Genomic DNA, 20211 nt, shown 5'->3' with positions numbered 1-20211 from the left:
ACGTGGGCAAAGATCGAGAACGAGCGTTCCTATATATTTGATCATTGCCCACTTATCAGTTGCATTTATATGCAGCGATAATCGGGGCTATATGGAATAGGTTGAATGATCCTTACTACGACTGTTTTCTCTTCTTACACTTTCCTTGTTTGTTGGCAGCAAATACTTGTTTACATAGGGTGATATGTTGCTGACGAACAAGGATGTGATCTGACCACCTGATGAACGAGCAATCTGTCTTTAGTCAGGCGATCAGTGCACCTCTACATGGAGCAATTATCGGGAACGGCCCTTTGAAAGAACGTAGAAACCCTACTTGCACCAAACTGCACCAATATACACCACATTCTAGACAGATTTCTTCAGTAAACCAGAAATTGCCTTAGAAAGCTTTTGGATTTTACCCCCCTCTGAAAGAGTCAGGTTGATTCCATGTTCTCACAGCATAGTAGAAACTATAAAGGATTTCTTTATATTTTTGTATATTCTTCCATTTTTTGTATAACTGTTGCAAACTGACTAATGCCAATTCTTACATTTACCATGTGTCCGCCTTACTTATCCTCAAATATATAAGTATACAGCTCAATATTGACCATCATAAGAAATATTAAAATTAAATTTGTGTATGTGTGTAAATGACTGGGAGATTTTTAATGTTTACACGTTGAGCGATATGTAATGCACGCTGCGTGAATTTATTAAAACATACAAATGCATTTTACAAAACACAGACCTGTCCATCAGAAAATGTAAGATTCCCGGAGGTTGGTGTAAAATCTTCATGACTTGCGGTGATTGGCATTGCTTCCCAATAAACAGTCACAAGGCCAAGTTTTCCAGCTTGTCTGACAACGGGGAGTCTGAGAACATTTTGCGGAGGAGGGACCTCATAACCTATCACAGCTCCAGTTACACCCTGGAACACAAAAAAATATATACGCTTATGGCCAAAGAAAAATCACAGTGTGGATCCACAGACCTGCTTGAAGTAGGACAGAAAATAATTTATGCTTTACTATAATATCTTTACACCATTTGGGGTATTGTGGCTTAAACATTACTCACCTGTTAGGCCAGTTTCAGATGAGCATGTGCGGTCCATGAAACAGGGCCCAGGTGACTGTCACATTTCCTGGTCTGAACACTGTCCATCTGACCTGAACTCACAGCATCAGAGTAAGTTATCATGCCGTGAGTTCCAGCTGAACTGTATTGTACTTCATATAATGCAGTGAGTTCGGGTAAGAAGAGCAGCGGTCGGTCCAGGAAATGCTGCCATTATATGGACTACTCACACCCGTCCGAAACAGGCCTCAGATCCTCCACCATTCCAGTGCCACTGCTCTTGCGCTCCCCGCAGTTCTCCGCTTACTTGTTTAATGCAGTCATGTGCTCGTCTACACATGTGAACACTGCAGCAAGTCAATAGCTTCAGCAGTCTACAGGAGTACACCACTAAGGTCAGTGGTTGGCCCCCAATTATGGCGGAAGCCAACATCTCCTGAATATTGAGGATTTTAGAGCTGGTGCACATCACTTAGCAGACTTCAGCTCTGGCTCACACTGGAGCTGCTCAACAGTGATATTATGAAAACTACATCACAAAAAAAAGTAGATGACGTTGCATTGTAATTAAAGGGGTTTTGAAGCCAGTAATACTGATGACCTATCTTCAGGATAGGTCATCAATATCTGATTGGTGGGGGTCTGACTCTGGGCACCCCTGTTGATTAGCTGTTTGAAGAGAGGAGGTGGCACTCGTGTGAGCACTGCTTCCTCTTCAACATCACAAAACATGTTGTCTCATTTGCAGTGGCGTCACTCTTAATTTCGAAGATCTCAGGACAGACTGACCGGCAACACTGTCGATTTCTACCCAACATTATTTACATAAATTGGTCCTGTGTGAAAAGACTGAAGGGAAATGTATTATGTAGGTTTCACTTTATACACCTGGTGCCAACAGCTCCCCTGCCAAATAAGATGACCCCAGTCTTATAAATGACACATGATAGTGCAAGGGCCGCCCATTGCCACGTCAGACCAGATGTTTTTGTAATTTCTGTTAATGGGCCCCATTAGAAATACAGTACAGTGATCCCTCAAGATACAATGACCTCAGGATACAATATTTTCAGCATATAATGGTCTTTTCTGACCCATCGTAAATTGAAACTAGACTCAACATACAATGTCTCAGACTCAGATCCAACCAAATGAAGGCCACTTCTCCGATATAATATCGGTATTAGTTGCTGGTTAGCAGCCATTCCTGACTGTTATATTCAAGGACTTGTTTTATCCGTCTTAGTTATCTGCTTATTTTTCTTAAATCTTCATTTTCTCTTATCTTGGATGACATTTTGGGGCTTTGGAACCAATTACTCAACTTACAATAGTTTTAACATACAATGATCATCCTGGAACCAATTAATATTGTAACTTGAGGGACCACTGTATTGTACTCTTACAGGCATGTTTGAGCAAAATGTTCATACAGAATTGACATAGGTTGTCAGAATCGTCAAAGGATTGCATTTCCATACTACTGCTGTTTGGTCACTATTTGGTAGTATTACTTGGACACTGTATTGCGCCATTATTTGGGAACTGTTCAAGTAAAGAATTATCTGAGGAATAAACATACTAAATTAGAAGTCAAAGTGATAGCCAACATATGATAATTCTGTTCAGTGTCGGACTGGGGTGAATAGGGCCCACCAATAAAATTTATTTTGGGGGCCTACTGCACAGATACATTCAAATATTACCAGCAGCAAGATACTACCAGATGATTGAATATAGGGGTCCCTGCAGCAACTTTGAGAAGGTACAATGTAGGTCCTGGGGAAAAGAGAACACTGGCTAGCTTTCCTCTGTACCTAGAATTCATGTCAGCTATCTGATCGTGTCTATAATAATAAACTGGGTAGTTTCTTTAAGAATCTGTCACGTTTATGAACATAGGCTGGTTGAGGTGCTGTACATTGAATATGTATATAGTGCAGTAAGTCTACTGTGTTAGGTGCCACTCGTGCAGGGGGTGGGAGACTAGGGGCCCACCGGGGAATTCACCTGTACCCCTGTGGGCCAGTCGGAGCCTGATTATGTCTGATGTTACTTACAGAAATATTGTCTTTTTGGACAGTTTACTAAAATGTTATATTCTGGGTGGAAATCATATTTTTCGATAGATTAATTTACAAAGTATACATGGTCTGACCTGACACTGAAAGTGAAAAGAAAAAGTCACCAGAGCATTTCTGTGAAGTGAATTCTCTAACTGAAATTTTAAGGCAACTGCACAGTAAGAACTTTTATAGATTTAAACCAAAATTGTATTTAATATTAAAAGATGGCGGCAAATCGAACAAAACATTGGGTCAGTTTAAGGGCTTATTCAGTGTTCTGGATGGTAAATACAGATTGGTGTTTAATCAGACCGTACACAGTTGGTGTCCATATGCTATCCGTTTTTCTTGCAGTGAATGTCACATTTGAGTGAATAAGTCTTGTGGAAAAATCGGAGCTGGGTGGTGCATTCTGTGATTTTCGCCACAAGAATCAGGCTCAAGTAACATTACCCAAACTGCTCAAGTAAATTTACCCATTGACTTGAATGGGTCAGTGTTAAGTCTAGGTGATGTCTGTTCTAAACATGGATGGCACCTGGATAGGAATGTCCCTTGTCTGAATTAGCCTTTACAAAGGCCATCAGCTGAAACGTTTAAAAAGGACTGCATTCTAAGCATAGTCTGATAGTGTGCTGCCACCTAGTGAATAAATATAAGTTTACATGTGTCATAAAATTTGATTTTGGAATAAAATTCAATGAGACATCATAAAAAAAAAATACAGCCCTTACACACCTCATTTAAATTAGTATTTCATTAACTTCATTCTGAAATGCTGCCTGAGCACTAGTTGCATTCATACTTTAGAGATGAAATCTCCAATCATTCCCTCCCAATGTATCCACAGAACCTGTTGCAGTGATCCGCACTCTGGGAAGTATAATACTTACATCAGGTTCTATTATAATCAGATGTAGGAAAAATTGTCCTAATGCAGATGAACTCAGATATATTATATCAGCTGACAACCTTCTTGATTGTTTTCAGCCAGAATTGTAAGTTTAAGGCTCCATTCACACGTCCGTTGTTTCTTTCCTGATCTGTTCCGTTTTTGCTGAACAGATCTGGACCAGATCTGGACCCATTCATTTTCAATGGGTCCTGAAAAAAAACGGACAGCTCAATGTCTGATTCTTTTTCAGGACCCATTGAAAATGAATGGGTCCAGATCTGGTCCAGATCTGTTCAGCAAAAAACGGAACAGATCAGGAAAGAAACAACGGACGTGTGAATGGACCCTAAGACCTTATTCACATGTCCATGTCTATGTGACGTGACGTCCGTGAAGTCTGTGACCAGATGGCCAGTGTTTGTCCGTGAAGATGACTACGAAGGGACTGTTGTTGGTCCATGTGTCCACTTTTTGCCCTCAGTTATCTGTGTTCCACATGCACTGCAAGGCTGAAGAAGACATTTCCAGAGCATCTCCTACCAATGGTCAGTGAAAAACACTGAGAGAACATGGATGCCATCAGTGGTTTTCACAAACCCATAGACTTCATTGAGTATGATTGGTCCTTATTACAGTGCATGTCTCCATTGTTTTTTCACTTGCTCACGGTGAGTGGAAAACCACTGATGTGTGAATAGACACACAGAAGTCAATGGATCAGCGCATAGTCCGTGGAAAACAGGGACAGACCACATCCATGATTCACTGGTGTGTGAATGAGGGCTACTGAAGAAAAGTTTGTAACACAGGATGGGTACACAAGGTCTCTACACAAATTGCATTGTCCACGAAGTAACAATTCTGGAACACACTGCCTTGTGCTGTTCCCTTGGTATTTCTCCTGAATATACATGAATAAACTGACAATTGAGTTCTACCATTCCGCTTGTCAATGGGATGTGTCTCTACACAGTCTGCCACCTGCATCACTGACTGGACGGAGTCAGAATACACAGCAGTACACCCCAATTTGTAACACCCAGTGGAATATTTATTTATAGATTTATAGGAGGAATAACAGTGGAAAATCAAAGCATGAAGATGATAAAAACATAATTCAAAATTGATATTTCATGAAGGATACATATATTTACTAAAAATGACGGGAAGGCCGAAAAAGTCCTCTTCAAAGGTATACAATATACATACTAAATGTACAGGATTAAATGGAGCAGAATGTACTTACCTTAGTAACATTGAACTGAAATATCCCTCTTGGCTCATCATTCTCCAGGATTGTTACTTCACAGATTTCTAGCCCTGGCCTCTTGACAAGAGGTACTCCACGTGAGGTGGATGAGTTCACAAACTGGACATCAGTGATGTTTAAGAGAAAAGCTTCGTTTAACTCTGGAATATCATCCTGAAAGAAGAATTGCAAAGAGGAAAACGTGTTTACTGGTCACGGACACTACTTATGCAATATACTGGTGTAGGTTCAACAAGGGCGAACTCATGAACGGCATGTTAGGCTTCATGCACACAGCCATTGTTGGCCAGTGCCCGTATTGCAGCCCGCAAACAGTGGATCCACAACACATGGGCACAGGCCGTTTGTGCACCGCTTCACAGAGGCGGACCCATTCACTTGAATAGGTCTGCAATCTGGAAGGTGCGGCACGGAACAGAGGCACGGAACCCCAAAGAAGCACTACGGAGTGCTTCTGTGGGTTTTCTGTCCGTGCCTCTGCACCGCAAAAGAAGTAGTGCATGCACAACTTTTCTGCAGTGCGGCCCATCGGATGCGGATTGCAAACCCCATTTAAGTAGATGGGTCCACGTCCACATACGGCGGGCACATGGTCCGTGCCTATGCATTACGGACTGCAATTTGCAGTCAGCAGCACGGGCACAGGTCAACAACGGGAATGTGCATGAGGACTTATATTGTATTTTTTTGCATTTACTTACAGACAGGATAGTAATATTAACTTGACCAAAAGCTCTGTTTTCTCTTATAATCACGACTTTATCTTTTATGAAATAATCTTCGTATTCCGTGGCTCTGTTTATGAGTGGCAAAGAGATGTTTGGTACGGACTGAAGATAAATGGCAATGTCGCCCACAAAGCCTTGTTCCCTTGTAATTTGCAGGGTTACGATCATGGTCTTCCCTGCAAATTGAAAATATACAGTATTACAGCGTTGGATCTGATATAATACACTGTGACTGTGACATATAACATGGGAATCAAAATCACTGACTCAGTAGTTGTGAGTTTAGTAGACATAAATTGTGATCTTATACAGCATTGCCACAAATGAAACCCAGCCCACAGCATACCGCCAAACATCCTTGGAATTGAAAAAATATCCACTTCTGCTATTATAACTATTATAGCTTATTTGTTAAAAAAAATTGGGACATCTTACATTTTTACACTAATCACTCCAGTTTGGGAAAGTAGCCGTGGTTGGCCTGTCGAGCTGGTTTATGCCAGATTTATTAACTGTGAAAAAAAGTTGCCACAATCTTACTCTGGTAAAGGGGTGGCCTAGTAACATCTGAGGACAGAAGTGTTAGACTTCAATGGCATTTTTTTATGATTGCATTGTATTCATTTTGGGCTAAAATCATTTTTTCAATTGATCTTTATAAAAAAAAAATCTGCAGTTTTTGTCATAAAGAATTAACTCTTAGCCTAGCTGTGAGCATCTTACTTTCACTCTGAGCAATTATCTGCCGGCTATGTATATCCATTATCTTTGAATTACTATGAGTAATACTTTGAATTACTAAAACTAATTAATATACATATTTGCATTGTGAACTCCGACAGTCTTTTCCAGTCACTGTATCCGGCATATACGGTATGCCGGAAAGTAGCTGGGCAAAAAATACTACATGCAGCATTTGTTACCCAGCCGAAAGCCAGCATATCTACTGGAAAGTGGCTGGATCCCATTATAGTGAATGTGAATGCGGTGGGGTGCGGGGCTATGTCGGATATGGTAAACTATGGCAGTCTACTCCGGTGGAGGAACACACTGCCGGAGTTTACAACACAGATGTGAACGTGGCCTAACAGCTCCTAAACACTTATTTAAGCCGATTTCTTATTAGTAAGATAAGAATTGAGCTACCGTATAATGAGTGTTTACAAGGTCAGGAGATCAGAGATAAGGAGCCGTCAGCTGAGCTGCCTGACAGGAAACAGTATAAACTGGCTCCAGAAAATTTCAAGGCTGTAGAGAGAAAGGGGCTGACAATTTTTTAATAAAGACCAACTGAATAAATTATTTTTAGCTCAAAATGAGTACAATGCAATCATTTAAAACAAATTGCCCCAAAGGTGCCCATAGCCTTTAATGCTGCAAAACTGACTTAAAAAATTCCCCTCAAGATAAATCTTCCCCTTGGTGTGTATTTTATATCTTTGTTTCTGTTTTCTTTACTAATTACCTACCTACAGGTTCTTCCACTTTAACAGAAGATGAACTGGCATGCCAGCCGATCACTCCATGTGGAGAGTCACTGGGCAGGATGGTCAGCACAGCTGTTGATCTCTTAGGGTCCAGTATAGCGCCTCTACTGGAATCCTCAATATTTATAGTGGTGACTTTTGTAAGGACAACCATGACAGTCTCTGCAAGCTCAGCAATATTATCTGCAACAACTGTGATAGTGATTGTGGTGAGGGCCTGGCCTTCTGAGAAGGTAACCTACACAGAGGAGTGAAAGTGAGACAAAAGCAAAACTGTTTAATTGGCTTTTATAATATAAAGAGAAATGCAAAATATGTTACTCCATAGACCAATGCCAAAGATGCTGCCACTACAGCTATGAGTGTCATGGTCACGTGGTATATGCAAATATTGCACGGTTGCAAAACAGATCAACACCAAGACAATCAGAGCATCTGAGCCAGAGAGCTGGGTGTCCCATATGAATCCTCAGAATGCTGCACTCGAGCGTTTATTGGGTGAACTCTGGTCCACTTAGTTGGCTGTCTGCAAAAAACAACGTTAGACAAGCACCTCCAAACAATATGACGTGAAGTTACAGGTGCACGCTGCCACACACACTACATGAGGAAGCACATTGCTCAAACACTGAAAAGATGGATTATACTGAATTGCATTGTTGCTATAGTTCATGAACAAGAAATTTGAGGCTTAATGCACATTTTTGATCAAAATTTTGTTTGCTTATCTACCAACGACAAGGTGGATCTTCAGGTGGGAACCTGCACTACTCTAAGAGCCTCAGATTTTTATGTACAGCAAATAGAGCTGCAATGCATTTCAGGGTAAGTTTTCAATGTCTGCATATAACTTTGTGCTTGGTAGTATGCACGTGTACATTTATTTCAAATTATTTAGGGGTGCTGGTCTAACTTAGATTTTTGCATTGTACATTTAGAAGAATTGCTTCCTCCATTTGGACCATGCACTCCTACCCATCCAGGGGCAGATATACCATATGTGAAACCTGTACAGATGCATAAAAGTCCAGAAGCTAGAGGGGCCCACAAGCAACAATGCTTTCTGCAGCCTATTAGAGTGCATGAAATGGACTGAGCTAAGAATTTTCATTCTCAGGGGCACATATACTGGTCTTGCAAAGGGACTCTCTCCTGTCTCTGTCTGCCCCTGTTCAAGACTTTTAATTACAGCAAAGTACAGCTGGATCCTACATACCCTGAGATCATCTTTTAGGCCTAGGCCCAGGAGACACAAGTCTGATAAGTGAATGTTCCCATATAAACAGACCACCTTGTCATTGGCAGAGTTTCTATGTACACTAAGGATAGCAGTAAAGTAATTCTGGATAATCTTAGTTTGTGCTGTTATGGGGTCTGTACACAGCTTTGCTGACTGTTACTGGATTGCTCTGAGGACTCTGTATAATCTTGGTTTTGATGTCAGTTCTGTTCTTGCCCTCTGCCTTTCACCTAGCTCATTGGGTTTGCATGCCTGGAATGTGAATTCCTACCCTGACCTGACTCCTGGCTATTCCTGACTAGACTATGCTCCTACTTTACGTTTTGAATACCACATCTGGAATATACTAAAATGTCAGAGCCTATTCACTGGACCCTTGGTTATGTTCCTAAAACCTGAAGTAACTCTACTACTCCACCTTCTGTTTAGTGATTGCTTCACTTGTTCTACTGCCGCCAGTCTGTGACTATTCTGGGGGCTGTGACCTGGGGATCTTTAGCAGCGAAATCAACAGCTCTGTAAAGAGGTTACATGATACATTTTGTGGAATACCTTAGACTCCAACCCCAGTCTAGCTAACACCAAGTTCGGCTTGAGAATGAACTATGCAGAGTAGTGTTGATCGAGCACCATAGTGCTCGACTGCTCGGGCCAAACACATCAGGATGCTCGGTGCTCTACCGAGCACCCAAGTATAATGGAAGTCAATGGGAGAACCCAAGCATTAAACCAGGCACCACCCGCTCTGAAGAGGGGAGGGTGTCTGGTTCATAGAAAAAGGTCACAAATTGATGGAAACACCACCAAAATGGTTCGAGAACAGCATGGGGAGGATGTCTGGATGCATCTTGGACTCCCAGGTCGCTGCTGGGAAGGATGTTGTCCGAGTAGTACGCCACTTTTACAGACTGACAATAATATGCACAAAACCGAAGATAAAATCGATTTTAGAGGGAAAATTGTTAGGAAACATTCTTTCCTGTATATTTACTTGTATATAAAGTGCAAGGGCTGCCAAAAATTACAAGGAAGAGGCACTCTGATACAACCTGTATATCACATAAAGGAGGGCCTCATTCACATTGTGGTACAATTGTTCAGGTAGTGTGATCAGGAAAGGGCTCAGGAAAGGGCTGCCAAAAATTACAAGGAACCGGCACTACAATACTCCCTTTGTTACACATAAAGGAGGGCATCATGCACAGCCTTGAAAAATTATGATTGATGGCCTGCTGGTGACCCTCAAAAACATTTGGAGCATGGGCCTGCTGATCTGACCATCTAAAACATTCTGTGCGAGGGCCTGCTGCCTCTTTGGTGACTCTAGATAACCTGGGCCCGATCGCACGTCCCCGTGACGGCAACGATCCATTCGGACGTCTGCCCTATGAACTTTCAATGTTATTTTCAGAACGAACCACGGTGACCATGGGTAACGGGGAATCAGGGTTTGATTCCAGAGCGGGCGACAGAGAAACAGCTATGGCTACCACATCCAAGCAAGGCAGCATGCGCGCAAATTAACTATTAGGTATAATTAGGTGAGGGCCTGCAGGTGAGCTGACCCTGTAAAATATTGTAGGTGAGGGCCTGCAGGTGAGCTGACCCTGTAAAAGATTGTAGGTGAGGGCCTGCTGGTGAGCTGACCCTCTAAAAAATTATATGCGAGGGCCTGCAGGTGAGCTGACCCTGTAAAACATTATATGCGTGGGTATGCAGATGAGCTAACCCTGTAAAAGATTTTCGGTGCGGGCCTGCTGGTGAGCTGACCCTGTAAAAGATTTTAGGTGCGGGCCTGCTGGTGAGCTGACCCTGTAAAACATAATATGCGAGGTTAAAACATTCAAGGCCTGGGCCCCTGATGTTTTGTCCCAGGCCCCGAATGTACTGCCTGCCTTCTAGATCCAGCTGTATTGACCTGTGATGACATCACAGGTCAGTGATCAGATGCAGTAGCTGAAAAAAAACTGCAATGATCTCACCGTCATGTGACCAGTGCAGAAGAGGACGGCTCAGCTACATGAGGAGAGGTAAGTAAAGGGGTAGATTACTCAGTGTGAGAGGCAGAGCAATGTTGGGAGTTGTAGTTATTTAACTAGGACTGTATGTTAGAGCTGAAGGGAGGGAAGTTATTTACATGGGACAGTGGGGCAGAGTGAAGTTATTTACATGGGACTGAAAGTTGAGGGAGTGATGTTATTTACATGGGAATGCATGTTGGAGGTGGCTGTGGCAGGGTGATGTTATTTACATGGGACTGTATGTTGAAGGCGGCTGTGGGAGGGAGTGATATTATTTACATGGGACTGAATGTTGAGGAGTAATGTGATTTACATGGGACTGCATGTTAGAGGTGGCTGGGGAGGGGGTGATTTTATTTACATGGGACTGTATGTTGAAAGTGACTGGGGAGGAAGTGAAGTTATTTAAATGGGACTGAATATTGAGGGGGAGATGTTATTTACATGGGACTGTATGTTGAAGGTGGCTGGGGAGGGGGTAATGCTATTTACGTGGGACTGTATATTGAGGGGCAGGAGAGATGGTGTGATGTTAATTACATGGGACTGTATTTTAGAGGGGGCTGTAGATAGAAAGGGATGTTATTTACATGGGAGTGTATAATGGAGGGGGCTGGAGAGATGGTGTGATGGTATTTACATGGCACTCTATGGCGGAGAAGGGAAATAATGTTATTTACATGGGACTGTATGGTGGAGGGGCTGAGGAATTATAATTTTTGAGGACAGTAAATGGAGGAATATAACTACAGGGGGCACTGCGGGGGGCATTATAAATACTGGGAGGGCTTCAGGGCGAGCATTATAACAGTAGGGGGCATTATAAATACTGGGGGCACTGTGGAGGCATTTTAAATCCAGGAGACATTAGGCATTCTTATTACTACTGGGGGCTCTATAGGAGGGACTTATAGATCCGCAATATTTCTACTAAGAGCACTGTGGGGGTCTTATTTCTACCGAGGGGATAGTAGATAGCTTTATTACCACTAGTGGAACAATAGGAGGCCTTATTTCTACTAGGGGCTCTGTAAGGGCATTATTAATACTGGAGGGCTCTTCTACTAATGGGGGCACTCTTGGGGATCATTATCACAGTTGGGGGCACTATTACTAATGAGGGAATTCTAGAAGGGAATTACTATTGGTGAGACTATGAGGAGTGCTATAACTATGGGGGGACACTCATTTTTCTTCATGATAGTATCTGGGGGTACAGAAAAATAAGGAAGCTAAGATGTCTGTGTGTTACACTCTGTAGAGACGAGGCACGGCTGAGAGTTGTCCGGACGGAATGGAGAAGATGATGACAGAAAAGATCTACATCAGAGGAGACGTCACCTGGGAGGAACTGGATGTGAGAGGTACGTGCTGCTGTATAGCTATAGAGGGCTTAGGGGTCGGTTGTTCGACTTAGAGAATTGGGGCATATGCATTGGGGCTTGGGCCCCAAATCTTTTTAGACCCTAGCAACGCCCCTGGGAAGATTCAACCATATACCCTTGTTTGTGGTGGAAGGGATGCATGGGAATACAGTGTATTCAATACACCATAAAAGCCACATTTAAAGTGCCTTTATGTTCAGCCGCTTTCCTCTGGTGGAGTAGAGAAATCTTGGTCAATCCAGGCCTTGTTAATTTTCAGTTGACAGGCGGATACGCTTATCTGTTATAATGCCACCAGCAGCACTAAATACCCGCTCAGACAAAACGCTGGCGGCAGGGCAGGCCAGCACCTCCAAGGCGTAGAGCGCCAGTTCGTGCCAAGTGTCCAGCTTGGACACCCAGTAGTTGTAAGGCACCGAGGGATCATTGAGGATGCTGACACGGTCTGCTATATATTCCTTCACCATCCTTCACCATCTTCCAAAAATTTTCCCTCCTTGTGACACTAGGCCACGCATCAGGGTGAGGGTGCTGTCGGGGTGTCATGAAACTGTCCCAGGCTTTGAAGAGTGTTGCCCTGCCTCTGTTGGAACTGTTATGTGTTCCCCTTGTCTCCCCTCCTCGGTTGGTCAAGGAACTACGGACTCTGCCGTCAGCGTTGTCAGATGGAAATTTTTGGAGCAATTTTTCAGCAAAGATCTTCTGGTATTGCACCGTTTTGCTTGTCCTCTCCACCAAAGGAATGAGAGATGAGAAGTTCTCTTTGTAGTGGGGGTCGAGAAGGGTGAACAACCAGTAATCTGTGTTGTCTAAAATGCGTATAACGCGCAGGTTACTGGAAAGGCAGCCTAACATGAAGTCAGCCATGTGTGCCAGAGTACCAACAGGCAAGACTTTGCTGTCATCATGAGGATCACTCTCAATCTCATCATCCTCTTCCTCCTTTTCTGCCCACCCACGCTGAACAGATGGAATTAAACTTCCACGGATCCTACCCTCTGTAGCAGAGGCAACCATCCCCTGCTCCTCCTCCTCTTCATCGTCCAATTTGTGCTGAGAAGACGAACTGAGGGTGGTCTGGCTATCACCCTGTGTAATGTCTTCCCCCATTTCCACCTCTTACACATGCAAAGCGTCGTCCTTAATTGTGAGCAGCGAGCGTATGAGTAGACACAGAAGTGGAATGGTTACGCTGATAATAGCGTTATCGCCGTTCACCATCTGTGTTGATTCCTCAAAGTTTCTTAAAACCTCACAGAGGTCAGACATCCATGCCCACTCCTCGCTTGTGAATAGCGGAAGCTGACTGGAAAGGCGAGGACCATGTTGCAGCTGGTATTCCACTACTGCCCTCTGCTGTTCACAAAGCCTGGCCAACATGTGGAACGTCGAGTTCCAGTGCGTGCTCACGTCACACAAAAGTCGGTGAGCTGGCAATTTCAAGCGATGCTGCAGTGTTGACAGACCAGATGAAGCTGTCGATGACTTGCGGAAATGTGCACACATGTGGCGCACCTTCACCAGTAGCTCAGGCAAATTGGGGTAGGTTTTGAGAAACCGCTTAACTACTAAGTTTAAGAAGTGGGCTAGGCATGGGATGTGTGTGAGCTTGCCGAACTCCAAAGCCGCCACCAAGTTACGGCCTTTATTAGACACAACCATGCCTGGTTCTAGGTTGAGTGGCGAGAGCCACAGCTCAGTTTGGTCTCTTATCCCCTCCCACAGCTCTATGGCGTTGTGCTAAGGGGCGGACATATCGCCTGTACAGCCGGTTAAGCTGCACAGAGGCCTGGCATGTGAGGGGGCCCAATTATACTAGTGAGCGCTTCTAGTGAGTGCTTCTATGCGGGGAGGAGACTCAAGCATTACGCTCGAGCACATGTGGTACTCGGCCGAGCATGCTCAATCATCACTAATGCAGAGCTATGCTTAAACTAAAAGTAAGGTTGGAAATGTATAGCCTCTGCAATGTATTGAATTGGTCATGGTGATGAAGCTTAAGGGCTTTGGATACATTTGACACAGAAAAAAAAGATGTTGCATATGTTACATAAGATGTTGCATATAACACTAAGTTGCAGGATGCAATATTTATTTCTTTATTCACGTTCACCCCTCTAATATTCAGTTTGTAACCTGCTCTTAGTTGTAAACTTTTTTCATGCAGATGTGTCACTTCCAGCAATACATGCTGGATGTGGATCCAGGATGCTGCTATCTTCACTAGTTCTCATGTATTAGCACAGCTTCATTCCTGGGTGGATTTATTGTTGACAGACACTTCTACTGCTGAGTTTGTTGCGTTGTCTCTCCTTTTTCTTTACACTCACACACAAAATAAGCGATTCAACCTCCTCCTCCTGCAGACTGCTTTGTGTCTGCCACCTTCCTATCTACAGCCTGTGTGATCTCCCCAAGTTGGTTGATTTTCCATTTATGAACAATAAAAAAAATGAGTGCAAAGGCCTTCAAAGCCTTTAACAGCATCTGAAAGACCATGATTTATAGTTCAACTATTATACTTAAAGGGGTTATCCCACGACAAATATTCTACAGTTTTCAAACCAGCAACTGGATCTGAATACTTTGTAATTGCATGTAATAAAAAAAATTGTATAGCTACTGAGTTATTCAATAAAATGTATCTGTATAGTGCCACTTAATTTCTTATTTCTTTGACCAGCTCATTAAGAAGGCCGCACATGCTCAGTTTCATCTTTCAACTGCCCCTGAGCTGTGATAGGGAGAGCATGGACACACCCCCTGAGCTGCAGCACAATAGACACTCCCCTTGAGCTGTCCGCTTGATATAAATCTAGCAGAGGAATGAATGGGGAGATCTCTGGATCCATGTGAGGTACAGGGCTGGTTCTAACTTTATTAGGGTACTTTCACACTTGCGGCAGAGGATTCAGGCAGGCAGTTCCGTCGCCGGAAATGCCTGAGGGATCCGTCAATACGGACGCAAACTGATGGCATTTATCAGATGGATCCGGATGCGGATCCGTCTGAAAAATGCATTGAAATACCGGATCCGTCTCTCCGGTGTCATCCGGAAAAAACGAATCCGGTATTATTATTTTTTGCATTTTTAAAGGTCTGCACATGCGCAGACAGGAAAGCCGGATCAGTTTTGCTGGAACACTTAATGCCGAATCTGGCACTAATACACTTCAATGTAAATTAATGCCGGATCCGGCATTCCGGCAAGTGATCAGTATTTTTGGCCGGAGATAAAACTGCAGCATGCTGCGGTATTTTTTCCGTCCAAAAAAGAGGGACTGAACTGAAGACATCCTGATGCATCCTAAACGGAATGCTCTCCATTCAGAATGCATTAGAATAAAACTGATCGGTTCTTTTCTGGTATTGACTCCCTGTGACGGAACTCAACACCGGAAAACAAAAACGCTAGCGTGAAAGTACCCTTAGAAAGGTATTGTCATGGACTATATGATGTCTGATTTTCATTTTTTACATTATTCATGGGATAACCCCTTTAAGGTAGAATGCTATATCTCTTCTCATAGAGACATATGATAGGGAATTTTGCATACCACTCCTGATGCAGGAAATATATCAGTTACACTGCCATTGGCAAACCATTCTACCACAACCCGGCCGTAGGTTCCATAGAGACGCTCAATGCTAAAGCTGATGAGATTATCCTGTTCCATCTCTTCTGCTTGTTTCATTAATGAGTTCTAAAAATTACAAAAAACAACAACATAGTTTATATATAATGCAGCATAGTAATAGTGTCATTAGAAAGTCAAGTAAAATCATGCCATCACCTGAGCAAAAGCAATAACTCCATGGGCATGGTCGTTGGCTGGAATGATTATGGTGACATAGGAATGTACACCGATCTCTGCGCCTCCTTTTGGGTTTCTCAGCCTCACTCTGAAAGTTTCATCCTCCTCCGGGATTGAATCATCAAGGATATTAACTGCGAATATGGCTTCACTCTGACCAGGCTCAAACTTCAACTCACCTGAACTAGCAGAAAGGTATACACAGCATAAGATTAATATAACGGCATAAGTAACACACAGTGGACTCCAGAGAAACAAGCAAAAACTAACAAGTATATACTGTAGGTCAGGCATGCTCAACCTGCGGCCCTCCAGCTCTTGCAAAACTATAACTTCCAGCATGCCCGAACTACTTACAGCTATCAGCCTACAGCAGGGCTTTGTGGGAGTTGTAGTTTTGCAACAGCTGGAAGGCCGCAGGTTGAGCATGCCTGCTGTAGGGGATCAAATCAGAATGGTTTTCACTTCTGCCTTCAGCAGGTGTGAAGTCAGTTTGTGCATCTTTATCTATGGGGAGCAAACTATCGAAAAATGGAAAAAACAACAAAATAATGATGCAAAAAGGCAAAATGAATTAAAACGTACACTATATAGAGCGAGAAGTGCAAACTACTGTAGTGAAGGATTCTTCTGTCATGCCATCTTACGCATTATGTAATCTGACATGAAAAGTGTTACCTGTAAGGTGGAGCAGTGCAGTGAAAATACCAAATGTCCATACTAAATTGATACTACTGCAGCATGTAGGCTCACACGCGTCGCTATATAGTATAATATATTTATGGCTGATGAAGGTCATATCTTTGTAACACTGGTAGACTTGCCATGATCGCATATGCCAATGGAGCTCTCAATCTTCCTATTTATTTTCAATAATGGACACTGCAATATGATTACAGGTAGTAGAAGAATCTAATTTATATTACTGGGGATCTAGGTGTCAATGCTGTTCAGGTCTTATAAATATATCTGTTTAAGTTGCTAAATACCCTGAATGAAAAAGCATATTCCTTCCTTCTGTAACAGATGCATTTTATAGATTGATGGGGTGCTCCCGTTTTGGTATGGACCCCCTTGTCCCACCTGGATGCCATAGCTAGAGGTGTTCAGAGCTACACGAACAGCAGAGCGGGCTGTGTCATGCTGTTCATCTAACTCCCACTCACTTGTATAGACGTTATAGAAACTGGAAGACAGCCCACTTGACTCTGGCCACGGCATCCAGATGACTCTGTGCAGACTGAGTTTGAGCCTTCCACTGGACTGGGGGTATACGAAGGAAGGCTTGCATTTATGCAAATTTATAGGCATGTAGAAACATATAACATCCATTAATTGTAAAAAAAATAATAATATACAGTACAGACCAAAAGTTTGGACACACCTTCTCATTCAAAGAGTTTGAAGCTCATCAAGAGAATGCCAAGAGTGTGCAAAGCAGTAATCAAAGCAAAAGGTGGTTACTTTGAAGAACCTAGAATATGACATATTTTCAGTTGTTTCACACTTGTTTGTTATGTATATAATTCCACATGTGTTAATTCATAGTTTTGATGCCTTCATAGTCATGAAAATAAAGAAAACTCTTTGAATGAGAAGGTGTGGCCAAACTTTTGGTCTTTACTGTATATACAGTGGATATAAAAAGTCTACAAAACCCTGTTAAAATGTTTCTGTGATGTAAAAAAAATGAGACAAAGATAAATCATTTCAGAACTTTTTCTGCCTTTAATGTGACCTATAAACTGTACAAGTCAATTGAAAAACAAACTGAAATCTTTTAGGTAGAGGGAAGAAAAAATATAAAAATAAAATAATATGTGCACACTCTTAAACTAATACTTTGTTGAAGCACCTTTTGTTTTTATTACAGCACTCTTTTTGGGTATGAGTCTCTCAGCATGGCACATTTTGACTTGGCAAGATTTGCCCACTCTACTTTGCAAAAACACTCCAAATCTGTCAGATTACGAAGGCATCTCCTGTGCACAGCCCTCTTCAGATCACCCCACAGATTTTCAATCGGATTCAGGTCTGGGCTCTGGCTGGGCCAATCCAAAACTTTAATCTTCTGGTGAAAACCATTCCTTTGTTGATTTGGATGTATGCTTTGGGTCGTTGTCATGGTGAAAGATGAAATTCCTCTTAATGTTCAGCTTTCTAGCAGAAGCCTGAAGGTTTTGTGCCAATATTGATTGCTATTTGGAACTATTCATAATTCCCTCTAGCTTAATTAAGGCCCCAGTTCCAGATGAAGAAAAACAGCACCAAAGCATGATGCTGCCACCACCATGCTTCACTGTGGGTATGGTGTTCTTTTGGTGATGTGCAGTGTTGTTTTTGCGCCAAACATATCTTTTGGAATTATGGCCAAAAAGTTTAACCTTGGTTTCATCAGACCATAACACCTTTTCCCACATGCTTTTGGGAGACTTCATATGTGTTTTTGAAAAATGTAGCCCGGCTGGATGTTTTTCTTCGTAAGAAAAGGCTTTCGTCTTGCCACTCTACCCCACAGCCCAGACATATGAAGAATATGGGAGATTGTTGTCACATGTACCACACAGCCAGTACTTGCCAGATATTCCTGCAGCTCCTTTAATGTTGCTGTAGGCCCTTATGGTAGCCTCCCAGACCAGTTTTCTTCTCGTCATTTCATAAATTTTGGAGAGACGTCCAGTTCTTGGTATTGTCACTGTTGTGCCATATTTTCTCCACTTGATGATGACTGTCTTCACTGTGTTCCATGGTATATCTAATGCCTTGGAAATTCATTTGTACCCTTTTCCTGACTGATAACTTTTAACAATGAGATCCCTCTGATGCTTGGAAGCTCTCTGTGGACCATGGCTTTTGCTGTGGGATACGACTAAGAAAAGTTCAGGAAAGACCAACTAGAGCAGCTGAACTTTATTTGGGGTTAATCAGAGGCACTTTAAATGATGGCAGGTGTATGCTGACTCCTATTTAACATGATTCTGAATGTGATTGCTTAATTCTGAACACAGCTACATCCCCAGTTATAAGAGGGTGTGCACACTTATGCAACCACATTATTTTAGTCTTTTTTGTTTTCTTCCCTGCACCTAAAAGATTTCAGTTTGTTTTTCAATTGAGTTGTACAGTTTATAGGTCACATTAAAGGTGGAAAAAGTTCTGAAATTATTTATCTTTGTCTAATTTTTTTATATCACAGAAACCTGACATTTTAACAGACTTTTTATATCCACTGTATATATATACTAACACATGCGATCATGACTGAGGCCAAAAGGACAGGTTTTTTTGGCCTCCATCAGATGAATGCAGCCCTATGGATACATTTGACATATATGTGAAGAGCTTTTCTGGTTCATATGCAAAGCGTTTAGATGCAATGTGGATAGAGCCTAATGCATTCCTTTTACTTAGTGACATAATATTCACAATGAGCATTTGTATTCAATGTATTCTAAGGCTGCTTTCACACTCTCGTTTGGTGCCGATCCGTCTTGGATCTGCACAGACGGATCCATTCAGATAATACAAACGTCTGCATCCGTTCAGAACGGATCAGTTTGTATTATCTTTAACATAGCCAAGACAGATCCGTCTTGAACACCATTGAAAGTCAATAGAGGACGGATCCGTTTTCAGTGGTGTCATAGTAAATGGATCCGTCCTCATTGACTTACATTGTGTGTCAGGACGGATCCGTTTGGCTCAGTTTCGTCAGACGGACACCAAAGCGTAATGGAGACGGAACAGAGGCAAACTGATGCATTCTGAGCGCATCCTTTTCCACTCAGAATGCATTAGTGCCAAACTGATCCATTTTGGACCGCTTGTGAGAGCCCTGAACGGATTTCACAAACGGAGAGCCAAAAACGCCAGTGTGAAAGTAGCCTAACTCTAAGAGTTCCCCCTTAGACAGCTGGCATTTACCTTGGTATGAAATCAGATTGATTAGACACTGAAGTTAGCTCAAAGATCTGTGTGTGGTAATCTCCAGCCAAGGATATGATGGTTCTGGACACATTTAAGGAGAGGACAGTAGAGGAGATCAACTGTTTAGAGGGTGGAGCAACCAGTAATGGCGAAAACTGTCCCCTTTCAGAGTTCAAGAGATACAATTCAGATATATTTCCACCAGCAATTAAAAGGTGAGCTTAAAAAGAAAGAAAAAAAGAAAGAAAATATGAAAAGATATGTTCCATCATCTACTTGATTGTACTCTATGTGATGACCTTTACTTTT

General features: G+C 42.4%; 1 protein-coding gene across 1 annotated transcript in view; it reads right to left on the bottom strand.

The window, feature by feature from the left end:
- ADGRV1 (adhesion G protein-coupled receptor V1) overlaps nucleotides 1-20211 on the bottom strand; it is a 574752-nt gene that overhangs the window by 312864 nt on the left and 241677 nt on the right. The window contains exons 52-58 of the mRNA XM_040419646.1: nucleotides 19900-20122; nucleotides 15955-16159; nucleotides 15718-15864; nucleotides 7497-7752; nucleotides 6001-6203; nucleotides 5276-5452; nucleotides 737-919 (exon numbers count right to left, since the gene is read on the bottom strand). Of these exons, the coding sequence (XP_040275580.1) occupies nucleotides 737-919; nucleotides 5276-5452; nucleotides 6001-6203; nucleotides 7497-7752; nucleotides 15718-15864; nucleotides 15955-16159; nucleotides 19900-20122 (1394 nt within the window). The remainder of the gene's footprint in view (nucleotides 1-736; nucleotides 920-5275; nucleotides 5453-6000; nucleotides 6204-7496; nucleotides 7753-15717; nucleotides 15865-15954; nucleotides 16160-19899; nucleotides 20123-20211) is intronic.

This window comes from Bufo bufo, chromosome 2, assembly GCF_905171765.1.
Source record: "Bufo bufo chromosome 2, aBufBuf1.1, whole genome shotgun sequence".
Taxonomy (NCBI): Eukaryota; Metazoa; Chordata; class Amphibia; order Anura; family Bufonidae; genus Bufo; species Bufo bufo.
This window is presented reverse-complemented; position numbering and strand designations above follow the sequence as displayed.